The sequence below is a fragment of the Somniosus microcephalus genome, chromosome 5 (genome assembly GCF_052327205.1).
Source record: "Somniosus microcephalus isolate GS21.2 chromosome 5, FLI_Smic_1.0, whole genome shotgun sequence".
NCBI classification, from domain to species: domain Eukaryota; kingdom Metazoa; phylum Chordata; class Chondrichthyes; order Squaliformes; family Somniosidae; genus Somniosus; species Somniosus microcephalus.
In genome coordinates this window covers 283,378,906-283,398,767 of record NC_140991.1, presented here as the reverse complement: position 1 = coordinate 283,398,767, position 19,862 = coordinate 283,378,906, and the positions used below count along the sequence as shown (strand labels likewise).

General features: G+C 46.3%; 1 protein-coding gene across 2 annotated transcripts in view; it reads left to right on the top strand.

Moving 5' to 3' along the window:
• The first annotated feature begins 1,577 nt into the window (after positions 1–1,577).
• The window catches only part of sh3bp5b (SH3-domain binding protein 5b (BTK-associated)), an 84,469-nt gene continuing 66,184 nt past the window's right edge, over positions 1,578–19,862 (top strand). The window contains exon 1 of one of the 2 annotated variants that reach the window (XM_085989034.1): positions 1,578–2,308. In XM_085989034.1, the coding sequence (XP_085845160.1) occupies positions 2,237–2,308 (72 nt within the window). In that variant the 5' untranslated portion in view covers positions 1,578–2,236. The remainder of the gene's footprint in view (positions 2,309–19,862) is intronic. The other variant, XM_085989033.1, reaches the window with a different exon arrangement.

Genomic DNA, 19,862 nt, shown 5'->3' with positions numbered 1-19,862 from the left:
GGCAGGAGTCAGCGCGCGTGACTTGAGTCCGGCCAGGCCTCACGCGGTAGGTTGCGCGGCGGCGTCTCTCTCTCTGCTCTTGAAGCCGGCTCGGGTGGGGGGGCGGGGCTCGGGAGATCGGGGTTCGGCAGATCGGGGCTCGGGGGGGGGGGGGGCGAGGCTCGTGAGATCGGGCCTCGGGAGATCGGGGGGGGCGAGCCTTGGGAGATGGGGGGGTGGGGCTTGGGAGGTCGGGCCTCGGGAGATCGGGGGGCGGGGCTCGGGAGATCGGGCCTCATGAGATCGGGCCTCGGGAGGGCGGGGGGCGGGGCTCGGGACACCGGGGGGCGGGGCTTGGGAGATTGGGGGGCGGGACATCGGGGGGCGGCGCTCGGGGACTCCCCCTCTCCCCCTCCTTCCCCCTTCCCCCCCCATCGCCAGCAGAGGGGAGAGGGTCTGCTGGCTCCCCCCCTCCCTTTCTCCCCCCCCTCCTTCCCCCACCTCCCCCTCTCCCCTCCTCTCCCCCCCTCCTCTCCCCCTCCCCCCTCTCCTCCCCCTCTCCCCCTCCCCCCTCTCCTCCCTCCCCCCCTCCCCTTCCCCCCCACTTCCCCCCCTCCCCCCCAGTCGCGCTCTCTCTCTTCCCCCCAGTCGCTCTCTCTCTCTCTTCCAACAACAACATGCCCTCAAAAATCCCTCGGCACCGCCAGGCACTTCAGCTAGTATTTAAATAAATGGCATTTTAATTCATTTTAAATATGTAATAAAAATAAATTATTTCATGTGTTCATGTATGTTTTAAGTGATCCCCATGGAACACCCATAAGTATGAATGGGATTTTCCCTTCTTTTATTAGTTGGGCAAGCCCACGTGATCCCAGGGGCGCTTGCGAACCGCATGTGCCCCTGGGATACGTGGACCTCTGCCTGTGCGTACCCAGAGAGGCCTAGGATTGCAAGCCTCAGTATTATATCCCGGGCCACTAGGTAAAAGCGTAGATTTTTTACAGGTTGGAGGCATCCGCCCGCGGGAAGCCTCCCATTGCAAATTTGGGGCCATTATGTTTTTCTAATGCTGGTTGAGGGATAAATATTGGCCAGGACAATGGGGAGAACTCCCCTGCTCTTCTTCAAAATAGTGTTGTGGGATATCTGAGAGGGCAGATGGGGCCTTGGTTTAACATCTTATCTAAAAGACAGCACATCTGACAGTGCAGCACTCCCTCAGGACTGGCACTGAAGTGTCAGCCTGGATTTTGTGCTCAAATCTCTGGAGTGGGACTTGAACCTACGACCTTCTGACTCGGAGGTGAGAGTGTTACAAGGCTGACAGTGAGTGAGCTTTACACTGCCATCTGTTCTGTATCATACCTGACCTAGCATGCTTGACCCGATGGCCAAAGCAGAGAAATACCCCATTCCCCGGCTCTCACAACCCTCCTCTTGATTAGCACTCCAGTTGTATTTCATTAAGAAACAAGCAGCAGCCATGATTGGTGATGCAATCCTAGCCCGTTATTTCTAAAAATAAGGGACTTCTTTTTAACACGTGCAACCGAAATTTAAAAAAAACCTTTAAAAAAAGAGGCGCAAGTGTGCTAAATATTAAAAGGTTGGGGATGAATTGGTGGCTGCATCCCTGCGAAGGTTGCAGCGAGTGAGTTGCGAGGAGGGAGGCGGATCCCAGTTGTTATCACGCCAGTTTCTCGCTGCAACAAAGCGGTGGCAACAAGAACCGAGCAGGAGGAAGGGGCGGCGCAGCGAGCAATCCGAGTGCTGCTAATAGCGGTGGCAGCAGCCGCCGCTCCGGCTCCCTCTGAACGGGCAGCGGAATCTCCCTATTGTATTGGAGCGGAACCTCCTTTAATAGCGGAATATATCTACCTGTAATAGATAGATTTAGAATTATAATTTTTTCCTCCTCCCAATCGTGTTGGGGACTACGAACGGCGGAGGGTGAAACCGAGAGGGCGGCGTATTTCCTCTGGCCATTTTTAAATGTTGAATTATGAGCAGGTTTTGCTGTCTGAGCTTTGCTCCCCTCGTTAAATGGAGCCAGTTTTAGTTTAAGAAGGCATTCCAGATGTTGCTGGAGGAGCGCCCGGCTCGGAGTCCCAGTCAGTCCCGGTACCCGGACCCATCACATTGACTTTGCCCCGTTTCTCTCTTTCATTTCCCCCCATTTCGGTTTTCACTTCCCATCTTTGGATTTAAAAAAAAAAAAATATTTCTGTAAAATCTTAAATGTATAAGTAACAAAATGGACGGCTTGTCGAGAAAGAATGAGAAGTTAGAAGTGCCAGAGGAGGAAGAAGTCGACCCGAGAATTCAGGTAATTATTTTGTAAAATGTTTGTGTAAATATTCGATTAGTTGCAGTCCTGTGGATAGGTTATATATTAAAGCTTCACTGCATAACTGCAAGAATGTTAAATACAAGTTGTTCAGTGATGGGAACCACAGTGTTAGATTCTGATTGTGTAATTTACAGTAAAACCCTGTATTGTAACCTACAGTAAGACCCTCTATTATAATCTACAGTAAGCCCCCCTGTATTATAATCCACGGAAAGACCCTGTATTATAATCCGCGGTAAGACCCTGTATTATAATCCGCGGTAAGACCCTGTATTATAATCCGCGGTAAGACCCTGTATTATAATCCGCGGTAAGACCCTGTATTATAATCCGCGGTAAGACCCTGTATTATAATCCGCGGTAAGACCCTGTATTATAATCCGCGGTAAGACCCTGTATTATAATCCGCGGTAAGACCCTGTATTATAATCCGCGGTAAGACCCTGTATTATAATCCGCGGTAAGACCCTGTATTATAATCCGCGGTAAGACCCTGTATTATAATCCGCGGTAAGACCCTGTATTATAATCCGCGGTAAGACCCTGTATTATAATCCGCGGTAAGACCCTGTATTATAATCCGCGGTAAGACCCTGTATTATAATCCGCGGTAAGACCCTGTATTATAATCCGCGGTAAGACCCTGTATTATAACCTGCAGTACAGGACAGGTTGGGTGATATGGCAGATGCAATATAATGTGGATAAATGCGAGGTTATCCACTTTGGTGGCAAAAACAGGAATGCAGATTATTATCTGAATGGCAATAGATTGGGAAAAAGGGAAGTGCAACGAGACCTGGGTGTCCTTGTGCACCAGTCGCTGAAGGTAAGCATGCAGGTGCAGCAGGCGGTTAAGAAGGCAAATGGTATGTTGCCCTTCACAGCGAGAGGATTCAAGTACAGGAGCAAGGATGTCTTGCTGCAGTTGTACAGGGCCTTGGTGAGACCACACCTTGAGTATTGTGTGCAGTTTTGGTCGCCTTATCTGAGGAAGGATGTTCTTGCCATGGAGGGAGTGCAGCGAAGATTCACCATACTGATACCTGGGATGGCAGGAATGACGTATGAGGAGAGATTGGGTCGATTGGGCTTGTACTCGCTGGAGTTTAGAAGAATGAGAGGGGATCTCATTGAAACTTATAAAATTCTAACAGGACTAGACAGACTAGATGCAGGAAGGATGTTCCCAATGGCGGGGGAGTCCAGAAGCAGGGGTCACAGTCTAAGGATAAGGGGTAAGCTGTTTAGGACTGAGATGAGGAGGAATTTCTTCACCCAGAGAGTGGTGAACCTGTGGAATTCTCTACCACAGAAGGCAATTGAGGCCAATTCATTAAATATATTCAAGAAGGAGTTGGATATATTTCTTACGGCTAAAGGGATCTAGGGATATGGGGAGAAAGTGGGGACAGGGCTCTGAATTTGGATGATCAGCCATGATCTCATTAAATGGCGGACCCTGTATTATAATCTACAGTAAGACCCCCTGTATTATAATCTACAGTAAGACCCCCTGTATTATAATCTACAGTAAGACCCCCTGTATTATAATCTACAGTAAGACCCCCTGTATTATAATCTACAGTAAGACCCCCTGTATTATAATCTACAGTAAGACCCCCTGTATTATAATCTACAGTAAGCCCCCCTGTATTATAATCCACGGAAAGACCCTGTATTATAATCCACGGTAAGACCCTGTGTTATAATCTACAGTAAGACCCTGTGTTATAATCCACAGTAAGTGGATTATTAGATAACATTCTGAGGGACAGAATTAGTCTCCACTTGGAGAGGCAAGGATTATTCAAGGATAGTCAGCATGGCTTTGTCAGGGGGAGATCATGTCTAACCGATTTGATTGAATTTTTCGAGGGGGTGACTAGGTGCGTGGATGAGGGTAGTGCAGTAATTGGTGTAGTCTACATGAACTTCAGTAAGGCTTTTGACAAAGTCCCGCATGGGAGACTGCTCAAGAAGGTAAGAGCCCATGGGATGCAGGGCAATTTGGCACATTGGATCCAAAATTGGCTTAGTGGCAGGAGGCAGAGGGTGATGGTCGAAGGTTGTTTTTGTGACTGGAAGCCTGTGTCCAGTGGTGTACCGCAGGGATCGGTGCTGGGTCCTTTGCTGATTGTAGTGTACATTTAATGATTTAGATATGAATGTAGGAGGTATGATCAGTAAGTCCTCAGATGACACGAAAATTGGTGGAGTGGAAAATAGCGAGGAGGGAAGCCTCAGGCTGCAGGACGATATAGACGGGTTGGTCAGATGGGCAGAACAGTGGCAAATAGAATTTAACCCTGAAAAGTGTGAGGTGATGCATTTTGGGAGGACTAACAAGGCAAGGGAATACACAATGAATGGTAGGACCCTAGGAAGGACAGAGGATCAGAGGGACCTTGGTGTGCATGTACATAGATCCCTGAAGGCAGCAGGACAGGTAGATAAGGTGGTTAAAAAGGCATATGGGATACTTGCCTTCATTAGCCGAGGCATAGAATATAAGAGCAGGGAGGTTATGATGGAGCTGTACAAAACGCTAGTTAGGCCACAGCTGGAATACTGTGTGCAGTTTTAGTCGCCACACTATAGGAAGGATGTGATTGCATTGGAGAGGGTGCAGAGGAGATTCACCAGGATGTTACCTGGGCTGGAGCGCTTCAGCTATGAAGAGAGACTGGACAGGCTGGGGTTGTTTTCCTAAGAGCAGAGAAGGCTGAGGGGGGACCTGATTGAGGTGTACAAAATTATGAGGGGCATAGATAGGGTAGATAGAAAGGAACTTTTCCCCTTAGTAGAGGGGTCAATAACCAGGGGGCATAGTTTCAAGGTAAGGGCCAGGCGGTTTAGAGGGGATTTGAGGAAAAACCCAGAGGGTGGTTGGAATCTGGAACTGACTGCCTGAAAGGGTGGTAGAGGCAGGAACCCTCGCAACATTCAAGAAGCATTTAGATGAGCACTTGAAGCGCCATAGCATAAAAGGCTACGGACCAAGTGCTGGAAAACGGGATTGGAATAGATAGGGCTTGATGGCCGGCGCAGACACGATGGGCTGAAGGGCCTCTTTCTGTGGTATGACATTATGACCCTGTATTATAATCTACAGTAAGACCCTGTATTATAATCTACAGTAAGACCATGTTATAATCCACAGTAAGATCCTGTTATAATCCACAGTAAGACCCTGTGTTATAATCCACAGTAAGACCCTGTGTTATAATCCACAGTAAGACCCTGTATTATAATCCACAGTAAGACCCTGTATTATAATCCACAGTAAGACCTTGTATAGTAAGACCCTGTATAGTAATCCACGGTAAGACCCTGTATAGCAATCCACGGTAAGACCCTGTATAGCAATCCACGGTAAGACCCTGTATAGCAATCCACGGTAAGACCCCGTATAGCAATCCACGGTAAGACCCCGTATATTATAATCTACGGTAAGACCCCCTGTATTGTAATCTACAGTAAGGCCCTGTATTATATTCTACAGCAAGACCCTGTATTATAATCTCGCGTAAGACCTGGTATTATTCTATAGTAAGACCCTGTATTATAATCCACAGTAAGACACTATTATAATCTACAGTAAGACCGCCTGTATTATAATCCACAGTAAGACCCTGTATTATAATCCACAGTAAGACACTATTATAATCTCGCGTAAGACCCTGTATTATAATCTACAGTAAGACACTATTATAATCTCGCGTAAGACCCTGTATTATAATCCATAGTAAGACACTATTATAATCTCGCGTAAGACCCTGTATTATATTCTACAGTAAGACCCTGTATTATAATCTACAGTAAGACACTATTATAATCTCGCGTAAGACCCTGTATTATAATCCATAGTAAGACACTATTATAATCTCGCGTAAGACCCTGTATTATATTCTACAGTAAGACCCTGTATTATAATCTCGCATAAAACCCTGGATTATAATCCACAGTAACACACTGTATTGTAATCTATGGTAAATCCCCTGTATTATAATGTCGCGTAAAACTCCCTGTATTATAAACTACAGTAAAGCTATTAAAATTACTGTAAGACCCTGTTTTATAATCTACAGTAAGGCCCTGTATTATAATCCGCAGTAGGACCCTGTATTATAATCCGCAGTAAGAGTCTATTATAATCCACAGTGAGACACTTTATTATAATCTCGCGTAAGACCCCCTGTATTATAATCTACGGTAAGACCCCCTGTATTATAATCTCGCGTAAGACCCCCTGTATTATAATCTCGCGTAAGACCCCCTGTATTATAATCTCGCGTAAGACCCCCTGTATTATAATCTCGCGTAAGACCCTGTATTATAATCCACAGTGAGACATTTTATTATAATCGACAGTAAGACCCTGTATTATAATCCACAGTGAGACACTTTATTATAATCGACAGTAAGACCCTGTATTATAATCTACGGTAAGACCACCTGTATTATAATCTCGCGTAAAACTCCGTGTTATAAACTACAGTAAAATTATAATTACTGTAAGACCCTGTTTTATAATCTACAGTAAGGCCCTGTAATATAATCTACAGTAAGGCCCTGTATTATAATCTACAGTAAGACACTATTATAATCTACAGTAAGGCACCCATATTTCCTACATTACAACAGTGACTACACTCCTAAAGCACTTTGAGACGTCCGGTGGTCGTGAAAGGCGCTATATAAATGCAAGTCGTTTTCTACAATTATACCCTCTATTATAATCTACAGTAAGACCCCCCTGTATTATAATCTACAGTATAATTTATACAGTATTATAATACCCCTGGTATTATTACCTAGTATTAGAAATGGGATCTGACTGTGCCAAACCAGATTCAATAGTTTTCCAGGAGTTGAGCCCTTTTTATTGCATCCATTAGGAAGAGAGGCTGCCCTTTGCAGACAAAAATGTGAGATTTTAATACTAGTTTATTTCTAAATATCTCAAATACACTCGGTCATGTTTGAACGATTTAACAGCCTGTCCTAAACTTGTATTAGCTGTGACATTAATAACTGCAGTTTGAAAATAATTTTACCGTCTCTCTGACCATCTCTGCCTACCTGTCTCTCTCTGTCTCTCTGTGCCTCTCTATCTGTCCATCTGTCTGTCTGCCTGTCTATCTATTTATTTGCCTGTCTGTCTGTCTACCTCAAAGCTTTGTCTGTGGTGCATGTGGACATCAGTTTTCTTCTTCTGCAGTGATTAAGTCTGAATTTCTTTGTAATTGAACATTTCCTACTTGCTATTCACCTATCAGATTGCACAAGATTTTTCTGCCAAACCACACTGCAACAAAGAAAACTGTCAGTACAGCTCCGTGACACGTAACTTTGCTCTGCACTCGGATGGCCGTGGAGTACAGCAACTCTGTCTGCTAGAAATCCTCCTTGATTGGTGGGCAGGGCAGTCACTAATTGCTTCCTGGACTCGGAATGCACAATTGTCATTTCAGAGGAAACTTTTTTTTTGTAAACAACATGCATTTTGCAGTTTGGGCAGGCCCTCCACTATTTATTAGTGGTTGCTCTGCTTTCAGGGTTTGAAGTTTTCCAAGTGACCTTGCTCAGTGCTTGCCATTCAGAGCTTGAAGTATCAGTAAAAGTGACCATGAAACTGTCAGATTGTCATAAAAACCCACCTGGTTCACTAATGTCGTAGCGAGAGGGTTTGAGTACAGGAACAAGGATGTCTTGCTGCAGTTGTACAGGGCCTTGGTGAAACATAGAAACATAGAAGATAGGAGCAGGAGTAGGCCATTCGGCCCTTCGAGCCTGCTCCGCCATTCAATGAGATCATGGCTGATCATCCAAATTCAGTACCCTGTCCCTGCCTTCTCCCCATATCCCTTGATCCCTTTAGCCTTAAGAAATATATCCAACTCTTTCTTGAATAGACTTAATGAACTGGCCTCCACCGCCCTCTGTGGCAGAGAATTCCACAAGTTCACCACTCTCTGGGTGAAGAAATTCCTCCTCATTTCAGTCCTAAATGGCTTACCCCTTATCCTTAGACTATGACCCCTGGTTCTGGACTCCCCGGCCATCAGAAACATCCTTCCTGCATCTAGTCTGTCCAGGCCTGACAGAATTTTATAGGTTTCGATGAGATCCCCTCTCAATCTTCTAAACTCCAGTGAGTATAAGCCCAATCGACACAATCTCTCCTCATACGTCATTCCTGCCATCCCAGGTATCAGCCTGTTGAATCTTCGCTGCACTCCTTCCATCAAGACCACATCTTGAGTATTGTGTGCAGTTTTGGTCGCCTTATCTGAGAAAGGATGTTCTTGCCATGGAAGGAGTTCAGCGAAGATTCACCAGGCTGATACCTGAGATGTCAGGAATGACGTATGAGGAGAGATTGGGTCGATTGGGCTTGTACTCGCTGGAGTTTAGAAGAATGAGAGGGGATCTCATTGAAACTTATAAAATTCTGTCAGGACTGGACAGACTAGATGCAGGAAGGATGTTCCCAATGGCGGGGGAGTCCAGAACCAGGGTCACAGTCTAAGGATAAGGGGTAGGCCATTTAGGACAGAAATGAGGAGGAATTCCTTCACCCAGAGAGTGGTGAACCTGTGGAATTCTCTACCACTGAAGGCAGTAGAGGCCAATTCATTAAATATATTCAAGAAGGAGTTGGATATATTTCTGAAGGCTAAAGGGATCAAGGGGTATGGGGAGAAAGCAGGGACAGGGTACTGAATTTGGATGATCAGCCATGATCGCATTAAATGGCGGAGCAGGCTCGAGGGGCCGAATGGCCTACTCCTGCTCCTATCTTTTATGTTTCTATGTCATTGAGGGAAGGAAACCTGTCGTCCTTACCCGGCCTGGCTTGTATGTGACTCCAGTCGTGGTTGACTCTTAAATGCCCTCTGAAGTGGCCTAGCAAACCACTCAGTTGTATCACCACTTTCTCAGGGCAACTGTGGATGAGCCATAAATGCCAGCTTTGGCAGCGATGCCCACATCCTGAGAATGAATTAAAAATACTGTAACTCCCCAATCCTGGTGAATCACTCGGCATATTTTCCACTGACTTAATATCCTTCCTACAATGGGGTGCCCAATACTGTTCACTATACTCCAACTGCAGCCTAACTAAGGTCTCGTACAAGTTTGACATTAGCTCCTGGGCATGTAAGATTCAGTTTGTTTTATTTTGTGGCCTTATCTTGTATATTGCCACTGGTAATGATTTCTGCAGCTGCACACCACGGCCCCCACTCCATTTTAAAATCTTATCAATTTAAGGTGTGTGTATTTTCCCTACTGCTCTTGCTTCCAATAGATAATACTTCACGTTTTTCAACATAACTGTATTTGCCTCTCATCTCCCCAACCTGCTACATTATTTGTGTCCATCTGCAACCTTTTATAATCTACAATCATAATTTGTTATAGCCACTCTCCCCAATTTGATATTATTGTAGGAATGGTCAAATTCCTATCTAGAGATTGTGATTGCCTGCGTCGAACTATCAAAAAGGTTTTTAATGTCAAACTAACGAGTTTAAACAGATTGATGCAAGAGAACTATGAATACAGGTCTTAACAGGTCGGAGGCTCCACGAGGACTGACTGGGCAGTCCCGTGGATGACGTCATCACGTATTTCCCGTGTTTGGGTGATCACGTGATTAGCGGCATGACGTCATCGCGTTTGCCCGCGCTCTTAAAGGGACCGCGCACTGTACATGCAAACAGTATATATACAATGGTACAGATTTAGTCTGTAGTTAACGCATCGTTAAAGGGAATTATGTACAGTTGTTCAGAGTCCCCCCCAGAATTGTCTTTAATGGAAAAAGTCAAACGGTGAGGGGGTCTGACAAGCCTGTCAGAACGACTCCTGTATTCCCGAAGCGGAAGCTGTTGGACGGCGGGCGGTCTGGCGGGTGGTTGCACTTGTTCTGGCGTGACAACCGTGGGCGGCCGACCTCGTCTCGGTGGCTGTGCGGTCTCGACGGGACGGTCAAGGTCCAGGTGTGCTGGCCTCAAACGGTCGACCGAAATGTGGTCCGGTTTACCACCGACATCCACCTTGAAGGTTTTGTCTCCTGCCTCTAACACGCGGAAAGGACCAGTGTATGGGGCCTTGAGCGGATCCCGGTGAGCATCGTGGCGGATGAACCCGTAGTCGGCTTGTTTCAGCTTCGCTGGAACGTGAGAGCCCTGAAACCCGTGATGCGATGTGGGAACCGGCGTGAAACATCTGGCTGCTTCCTGGTGACTGATAAGCTGGCGTGAGGCGGACCATGGCTCCGTTGGTGTTGGCAGGAAATCCCCTGGCACTCGCAGCAGCTGACCATAAACGAGCTCTGCCGCGGGAGAGTGAAGATCTTCCTTGGGGGCCGTGCAAAGGCCCAACATGACCCACGGCAGCTTGTCTGCCCATCCAGCGTCTTGGAGGCTGGCCCTCAGTGTGGCCTTAAGCGATCGGTGAAAACCTTCGCACAGACCGCTCGCTTGTGGGTGGTAGGCTGTGGTGCGGTGTAACTTGACACCGAGTCGTTGAGCCACCGCAGTCCAGAGTTCAGAGGAAAACTGCGGTCCCTGGTCCGAAGAGATGTCAGCAGGCACTCCAAAACGGGCGACCCATGAAGAGATGAACGCCCTGGCCACGTCCGCCGAAGTAGTAGATGACAGGGGAACCGCCTCCGGCCATCTGGTGGTGCGATCTACTATTGTCAGGATGTGCGTAAAACCATGGGAAGGTGGAAGTGGTCCTACCAGGTCCACGTTAACGTGGCCAAACCGTCGCTCAGGAACTGCAAAGGTGGCCAATGGAGCCTTGACGTGGCGCTGTACCTTGGCCTTTTGGCAGACCACGCAGGTGTTGGCCCAGTCGCGGACATCTTTATGCATGCCCCACCAAACGAACTTAGATGACATTAACTTCTGAGAAGCCTTCATTCCTGGATGTGACAGCCCATGTATGGCGTCAAACACCTTGCGGCGCCAGGTGACCGACACAATAGGGCAAGGGTCCCGAACGGAGACGTCACACAGCAACGTGGTACCAGCCGAATGGAACCTGATGGCCAACTGGAGGCTAGTGGTGTTGGTGCGGTAAGCCTGCACTTCAGGGTCTGAGACTTGGTCTGCTGCCATGAGGGCGTAGTCGATGCCCAGCTGGACCGCATGCACGGTCGGGCGGGAGAGGCAATCTGCCACCAGGTTGTCTTTACCAGCCACGTGCTGAATATCTGTGGTAAATTCGGAGATGTATGTCAACTGACGTTGTTGTCGAGATGACCACGGTTCGGCGGTCTTGGCCATGGCAAGAGTCAGTGGCTTATGGTCGACGAAAGCAGTGAAAGGACGTCCTTCCAACAAGAACCGGAAATGGCGGATGGCCAGAAAAAGGGCTAGTAACTCCCTGTCGAAAGTACTGTATGCCCGCTCGTTATGCCGCAGTTGACGGCTGAAGAATGCCGACGGCTGAAGAATGCCAACGGCTGCCACGTCCCGTTCACCCACTGCTCCTGAATGGTGTCGATTGCGTAATCTGATGCGTCGGTGGTGAGGGTGATGGTGGCTCCTAGTAGCGGGTGTGCCAGCATGGTCGCATTGGCTAAGGCGCTCTTGGTGTCTGTGAATGCCCGGTCCATGTCAACCGTCCAGCCCACCGGATCCTTGCCAGACTTGCCCTTGAGGGCCTCGTACAGGGGCTGCATGAGCAGTGCTGCCTTAGGCACGAAACGGTGAACTCCGGCAGGGCCTTTATGTTCTGCGGGCGTGGAAAGGATGTCACCGCCTCTACCTTTGCTTGCAAAGGAACCGCTCCCTCTGAGGTAATGCGATGTCCCAGGAAATCAATTTGGTGCAGACCAAACTGACACTTGGCTGGGTTGATAATCAGGCCGTGTTGGCTGGAGGTGTCGAAAGCGGGTGCGGAGGTGAGAGATGTGTTCCTCCTTATTAGGACTGGCAATGAGGATATCGTCTAAGTAGACGAAAAGGAACTTGAGGTCCCGCAGCACGGAGTCCATGAGGCGCTGGAAAGCCTGGGTGGCGTTCTTCAACCCAAATGGATGTGGGGGATCAGGTATCGATCAGGAGTGGTGGCGTCGTGTAGGCGCCGATAGTCGCCGCAGGGCCGCCATCCGCCGCCAGGTTTCGGTACGATGTGAAGAGGCGAAGACCAGGGACTATTCGACCTGCGAATAATCCCTAAGCGTTCCATTGTTGCGAACTCCACCTTCGCGACCGCAAGCTTGCCAGGTTCGAGGCGCCGGGCCCGTGTGCGGACCGGGGGACCGACGGTGGTGATGTGGTGTTCCACACCATGCTTCGTGGCCGTGGAGGAGAACGTGGGCCTGGTCAGGTCTGGAAATTCGCCTAGCAGGTGAGCGAACTCATTCGGAGTCGGGAAAGCGCAGGAGACGGTGCGCGACATGGTGTTACTATGGTGGCAAGGGATAGAGTGAAACGTGGCCACGTTGATCAGCCGCCGGTTCCTTACATTGACCAGGAGGCCGTTGGCGCACAGGAAATCTGCACCAAGAATAGGCGGCGTCTGTGGGGGATGGGCGCCTCGTGGCAGCACAGTACTGTTGCGTAACTGCGAATATTTTGTCTGCCTCGGCAGCGAGCGCTGCGCAGTCTTCGACCTCGGATCTCGCCAAGGCCGCTTGTACTTGCTCCGGTAATTGGCTGAGGAATAACTCTCTGAAGAGAAAGCATTCCGGTTCAGAGCCGAGGAGTGTGAGAAGGTTTGGCGTCCCCGATCCCGGGCATAGCGAGCAGCCGACGGGCACGCTCTGATTTCGTGAGTCCGAAAACCTGTAGCAACCGCGCCTTGAGAGTCTCATACTTGCGGTCAGTTGGGGGGTTCTCGAAGACTGACGATCCGCGAGACGGTAGAGCCGTCGAGTGCGGAGACCACGTATAAGTATCGGGTCTGATCCTCAACGATGCCTCTCAGGGCGAACTGGGCTTCAACTTGGATGAACCACGAGGTCGCTTGTTGCTCCCAGAACTGCGGCAGCTTCAACGAAACGGCATTTGCCTCCATGCTGTGTTCCTTTTGCGAAACCCGTTCACAAAAGTCGGGGTCACCAATGTAGGAATGGTCAAATTCCTATCTAGAGATTGAGTTCGACGCAGGCAATCAATCAAAAAGGTTTTTAATGTCAAACTAACGAGTTTAAATAGATTGATGCAAGAGAACTATGAATACAGGTCTTAACAGGTCGGAGGCTCCACGAGGACTGACTGGGCGGTCCCGTGGATGGCGTCATGACGTCATCACGTTTTTTCCCGCGTTTGGGTGATTAGCGGCATGACGTCATCGCGTTTGCCCGCGCTCTTAAAGGGACCGTGCACTGTACATGCAAACAGTATATACAATGGTACAGATTTAGTCTGTAGCTAACACATCGTTAAAGGGAATTATGTACAGTTGTTCAGAGTCCCTCAGTGGCTCTGCCACAGTATCAGCGATGTCCCCTCTAATTTTTTTTGATGCCATTCAAATACCGTGCATGCATGGCAAGCTGGTTGTGCAACATCCCTGGAACACTGCGTGACCGCACAACTTAAAGGGGAACGTTGATTATTAGCGTAGTCACTATAGCGGTACATTAATCGAACAGCGACTTTATCATTTGCTGTTCCCATCGTGTTCATTATATTCTTCAATGAAATAAAGAAATAACTTGCATTTATATAGTGCCTTTCATGACCTCAGGACGTCCCAAAGCACTTTACAACCAATTAAATACTTTTGAAGTATAGTCACTGTTGTAATGTAGGAAATGCGGCAGCCAGTCTGTGCACAACAAACAGCAATGAGATAATGTCCATATAATCTGTTTTAGTGATGTTGGTTGAGGGATAAATGTTGGCCAGGACACCGGAGGGAACTCCCCTGCTCTTCTTCAAAATAGTATCTTGGGACCTCTTGCATCCACCTGAGAGGGCAGATGGGGCCTTGGTTTAACAGCACCTCTGACAGTGTAGCGCTCCCTCAGTACTGCACTGGAGTGTCAGCCTAGATTTATGGCTGAAGTCTGTGGAGTGGGACTTGAACCCCCACCCTTCTGACTCAGAGGCGAGAGTGCTACCACTGAGCCATGGCTGACACCTAAATGGAGTAATCTGGATTTGAAACAAAAAATGACAGTAGGGAAAAAAATCCAGCTTCCAAAGCAGCATAAGGAGTGAGGCTACTGGAAGATAGATGAAGCTCAGATAGACAATGATATAATTGCTGCTGTTACAAAATGCATCGCATTAATGTTGTTCACTGTATTTAAAAATTAACTTAAATAAGTAAAAAATTGCTATGTTACCGATTATTTAAAAAAAACACAATTGAAGCAAGTTCTGTGTTTTAAAAAAAAAAAAAAAAAATTAAAAATTATGACCCCTCAAATGCCTGCAATTAAGTGATGATAGACTTTTCAGAATATGTTGGCACTGTTTCAAAAAGCATAATTGGAGCTTAATGCTTGATATTTCCTTGACGGGGTTAAGCGCTTTTTAATTATGAAATGTGCTGCCTTTTTATGCAGATGCTGAGTGATTTGAAAATTTTATGTGCTGAGATTACATAACATGTTGAGAACAAGACATTTTAAATCTTGGTTCCTCATCAGTTGAGGAATTAAGTGCTGAGTTTTCATATCTCTCTTCGTGTAAGGTGATATGTGTTTCTGTATGAGGAACCAAGTTGGGGGTTAATTTTTGGTTTCATGAGGTTAGCATTTGTGCTGTATGAGGATTTGAATTCATAGAATCATACAACACAGAAAGCCATTCAGCTCATCGTTCCTGTGTCGGCTCTTTGAGAGAGCTATGCAATTAGTCCCACTCCCTGTGTTTCTATGAAAAAGCAGGGAACAGGAGTAGGCCATTCAGCCCCTCGAGCCTGTTCCACCAGTCAATTAGATCATGGCTGATCTGTATCTTAACTCCATCTACCCGTCGTGGTTCCGTAACCCTTAATACCCTTGCCTAACAAAAATCTTATCAATCTCAGTTTTGAAATTTTCAATTGACATAACCTTAACAGCCTTTTGAGGCAGAGAGTTCCAGATTTCCACTACCTTTTGTGTGAAGAAGTGCTTCCTGATATCACCCCTGAATGACCTAGCTCTAATTTTAAGGTTATGGCCCCTTGTTCTGGACTCCCCCACCAGAGGAAATAGATTCTCTCCATCTACCCCATCAACTTCTTTAACCATCTTGCATACTTCAATCAGATTACCCCTTAATCTTCTATATTCAAAGGAATACAAGCTTAGTCTATGCAACCTGTCCTCATAATGTAACCCTTTTAGCTCCAGTATCATTTTGGTGAATCTGCACTGCACCCCCCATAGCCCTGCACATCGTTCCTAAAGTGTGGTGCCTAGAATTGGACATAATACTCCCAGCTAAGGCCTAACTTAGTTTAAAAAGCTGTAGAAGCAAAATATCTTAATGTCTAGCTGGCTGCAGTTCATACTGTATAGATCTTTCAGCACCTATGTGTATAATCCCAGAGCAGGTCCTTGCTTATAGAAGTGCTCACAATTATCCAGAGGAAAGTTCTAATAATTTTCAACTTTCATTGTGCTCCCATCAAAATCTAGTGTTAAGCGAAATTGGAAACTTTCACCAATACGTCTTGTCTTATTGCTACAGTGAGGACCCTATTGCCTTTAACTGCAGCTCCAACTCACTTAGTTTTGTGTGGTGATTTTAATTCCAAGGTATGCTGTCCTTGATCTTCAGTCACGTGGACTCATGCCTCTGCTGTTGAGGAGTGAGTAAGTTGACTGCTCCTAGACTTCTGCCAATGGCCTCTTTGGCCAGCCACTAAGAGACCTGAGGACCTACTTGGGCGAGACTATTCTGTGCAATTTTTGTCTTCATTCTTCCAGGAAATGCCACAGCCTCCATTTTTTTTCCCCCTATATGTTCTGCGGGGTGATGTTGCCAAGACTGTTTATTGCCCATTCTTACCTGAGTAGGTTGCTGTGCCACTTCAGGGGGCTTTAGGAGTCAGTTGCATAGCGTGGGCTAATGTCACCTCTAGGAAGGGGTGGCAGGTTCTCGTCCTTGAACGGCGTTAGTGAACCAGTTGGGTATTTACGACAACCCGGCAGCTTTCATCGACCTTTTTGTTTTATTTTGGTGCTAGCTCATAAATGACCAGATTTATTGAATTCAGTTTGAACTCACAACTTCTAGGTTGCTATTCCAGTACAATAACCATGACGCCTACCACACTGCATTCTCCAACTTGGTGTAGCTTGAATTGGGAAAGAGGGGAGTCAAACCTATATCCCCCTATATCTGTGGCACTGGGTTAGGAGAGGGAACATCAGCCAGGGCTCCTGCTCCTGATCGCTATCCAGAGAACCCTTCTGGATCTGTGCGTGTGTGACATGGTTGAAGATAGGAATTGGCTCAGCTGTAATTTCCCCTCCCCCACCATTAAAAAGCCTGCTCACACTCACTGTCGAGGCTTACATGTTACCAGAAGGTGCTGTGCTCAGTTGAATTGCCCCAAAAAGGAGCTTCACGTGTTCCCTCATGATGTCTCTTTGTTCCCCCTAGTTCCTATTGGGCATCAAACTGCTGCTGCGAGAGAGTGAGGCAGTTATTTTTGTAAGCTGTCACTTGCAGTGAGATAGTGAAGGTTGAATTCTATTCCTATTCTCTGTTCGTGATGTTGCAGGGTACATTTAACACAAGCTGTCTGACCCTCACCTGCTCCTGACCACTAGTTTTAAAGCCCTAAATGTTGAACGAATGATGACAGACAAGTGTAGAATCACCTCCCTCAACTTAGCAACTTTGGTTATATGGTTGATCAGAATGATCTCGTTCCTTCTTAAATACTTGTGGAAGGGCTGCCTTTGTGTTTTAACACTGGTGAAGTTCGACATACAGTGCTACTTGCTCTAATAACTAGCGTAGTCTAAATTGGTAAGTTATTTTAAGAATACCTGTATTAAATGTGGTTTATCAAAACCAAGAAGTTTAGTTAAACAGTGGTCTGCTCTGCATTTTTTTGTTGGTTAAGCACTTTTCTGTTTGGGGTGGAAGTCACTGTTTGCCTCTGCTATAATTATACTTTCTGTATTTGTAAACAATATCCTGGCAGCATGTCATGTTCTCTGAGCATGCAGTCACGATGTCCCAATCACGAGTGTTATGGTGTGAATATCCTTCCAGGTTATCAACACAATAGGCCCCTGTCAGCACCAGAATGGACCAATAGGAAGTGGGCAAAACTGCTCATTAAATTATATGGTATGCGTTAACTAGTAACAACTACTCTGGGATGACTTCAGTTCAGTAATATCAGCCCTAAACTTCTCTAAACTTTGAGAGTTGAATACCTCAATTAGCTAATCATGATGCCTCCAAGGTATCCATTATTGTCTATATAATGTCATTTCCAGTAATATCGGATACCTGATAGTGAGTGACTGGATGGAATCTAATCGAGGGGTTCAGGTAGAGTATATACACAATAACAGATGTCTGGGAGCGAGTTACAGACTGGGATCTAATCGAGCAGTTTGGGTGATTTATACCTAGAATAACAGATACTCAGAGTGAGTTACAGGCTGGAATCCAATCAAGGGTTTCGGGTAGTTTTTATTTAGTATAATAGATACCCGGGAGTGAGCGACAGGCTGGAATCTAATCGAGGGGTTTGCGTTGTTTATATATTAGCGGACAGCTAATGTTGTTCCTATATACAAAAGGGCTAAGTCATGCTTAACTAACCTAATAGAATTCCCTGAAGCGGTAATGGAAAGAGTAGACAAGGGTAATGCAATAGACGTCATATCCTTGAATTTTTAAAAGGCCTTCGATAAGGTACCACATGGTAGGATCATGATAAAGGAAAGGGCATGTGGAGTCGGGACAAATAGCTGAATGGATAGCAAATTGGCTAAAAAAGTAGAAAGCAGAGAGTAGAGGTAAAGGGTAGTTATTCAGATTGGAGGAAGGTAGAAAGCGTTGTTCCACAAGGATCAGTGCTGGGACCACTGTTACTCATAATTTACATTAATGATTTGGACTTGGGAACAAGTAACTCAATATCAAAATTTGCAGATGATAACAAACTGGGGGTATAGCTAAAACTGAGGACGAATGCAATGTAATACAAGAAGGCATTAGAAAACTTGCAGACTGGGCAGTTCAGTGGCAAATGAACTTCAACATTGATAAATGTGAGGTGATGCACTTTGGTCAAAAAAATAGAAACATCACCCACACCTTTAGCAAATAAGAAACTGAATGGGGTAGAAGAAACTGAATGGAGTAGAAGAGCAGAGGGATCTAGGGGTACAGGTGAACAAATCATTAAAAGCAGCATCGCAAGTTAGCAAAGCAATTAAAAATACTAACAAAGCACTGGGATTTATTTCTAGGGGGTATAGAATTCAGAAGTAGTGAAGTTATGTTAAACTTGTATAGGACCCTGGTCAGGCCACACTTAGAGTACTGTGCACAATTTTGGCCTCCATCAATGTTCCCTTTAAGCGCTCCAGGGGTCCTGCACAGCCGGTGAGCCAGCTATTAAATTGAAAAAAACGTGCATGTGCGGATTTTTGAATGGGCCCGCAACCCATTAAAGGGGCCGTGGGGCCCAAGTGAAGATTACAGGGAGCATTGGTCTCCATACTATAAAAAGGACATAGAAGCACTGGAGAAAGTGGAAAATGATTTACAAGGATGGTACCAGAACTGAGAGATTACAGCTATCGGGAAAGATTGAACAGGTTAGGGCTTTTTTTTTAGAAAAGAGAAAAGGTCTTTAAAATCTTGAATGGGTTGGACAGGGTAGATGTTGATAGAATGTTTCCAATTGTGGGAGAATCCAAAACTAGGGGCTATAAATACAAGATAGTTATTAATAAATCCAATAGGGAAATTTCTTTAGAGAGTGGTTCAGAATGTGGAACTCGCTACCACAAGAAGTGGTTGAGGCAAATAGCTTAGATGCTTTCAAAAGGAAACTAGACGAGTACATGAGAGAAAAGGAATAGAAAGATATGCTGAAAGGCTGAGATGAGGTAGATGGAATGGAAGGAGACTTGTGTGGAGTATTAAAAACTAGCACACTTGGGCTGAATGGCCTGTTTCTGTGCTGTTTGTTCTATGTAATTTATTACAGAATTGCGTTTATTTTAGTTCTCCTCTTCCCTCATAGCTCTCCTCATGCAATGTTCTTGTAATCTCTGTACCTTTTGATTTCAGTTAGGGGGTCTATAGTTCTTAAAATATGGACCCTGCTGTGTTATAGGTTTATTAGACTGTTCCTGCACGGTTGATGCATCTGTTCCAGCTCTGCAAATTACCAGGCTTAATGATCAAACCCCACACCAGAGACTTGAGCACAAAAATCTAGGCTGGTGCTTCAGTGCAGTACTGAGGGAGTGCTGCACTGTCGGAGGTGCTGTGTTTCGGATGAGACATTAAACCGAGGCCCTGTCTGTTCCCTCAAGTGGATGTAAAAGATTGCTTGGCGTTATTCGAAGAAAAAC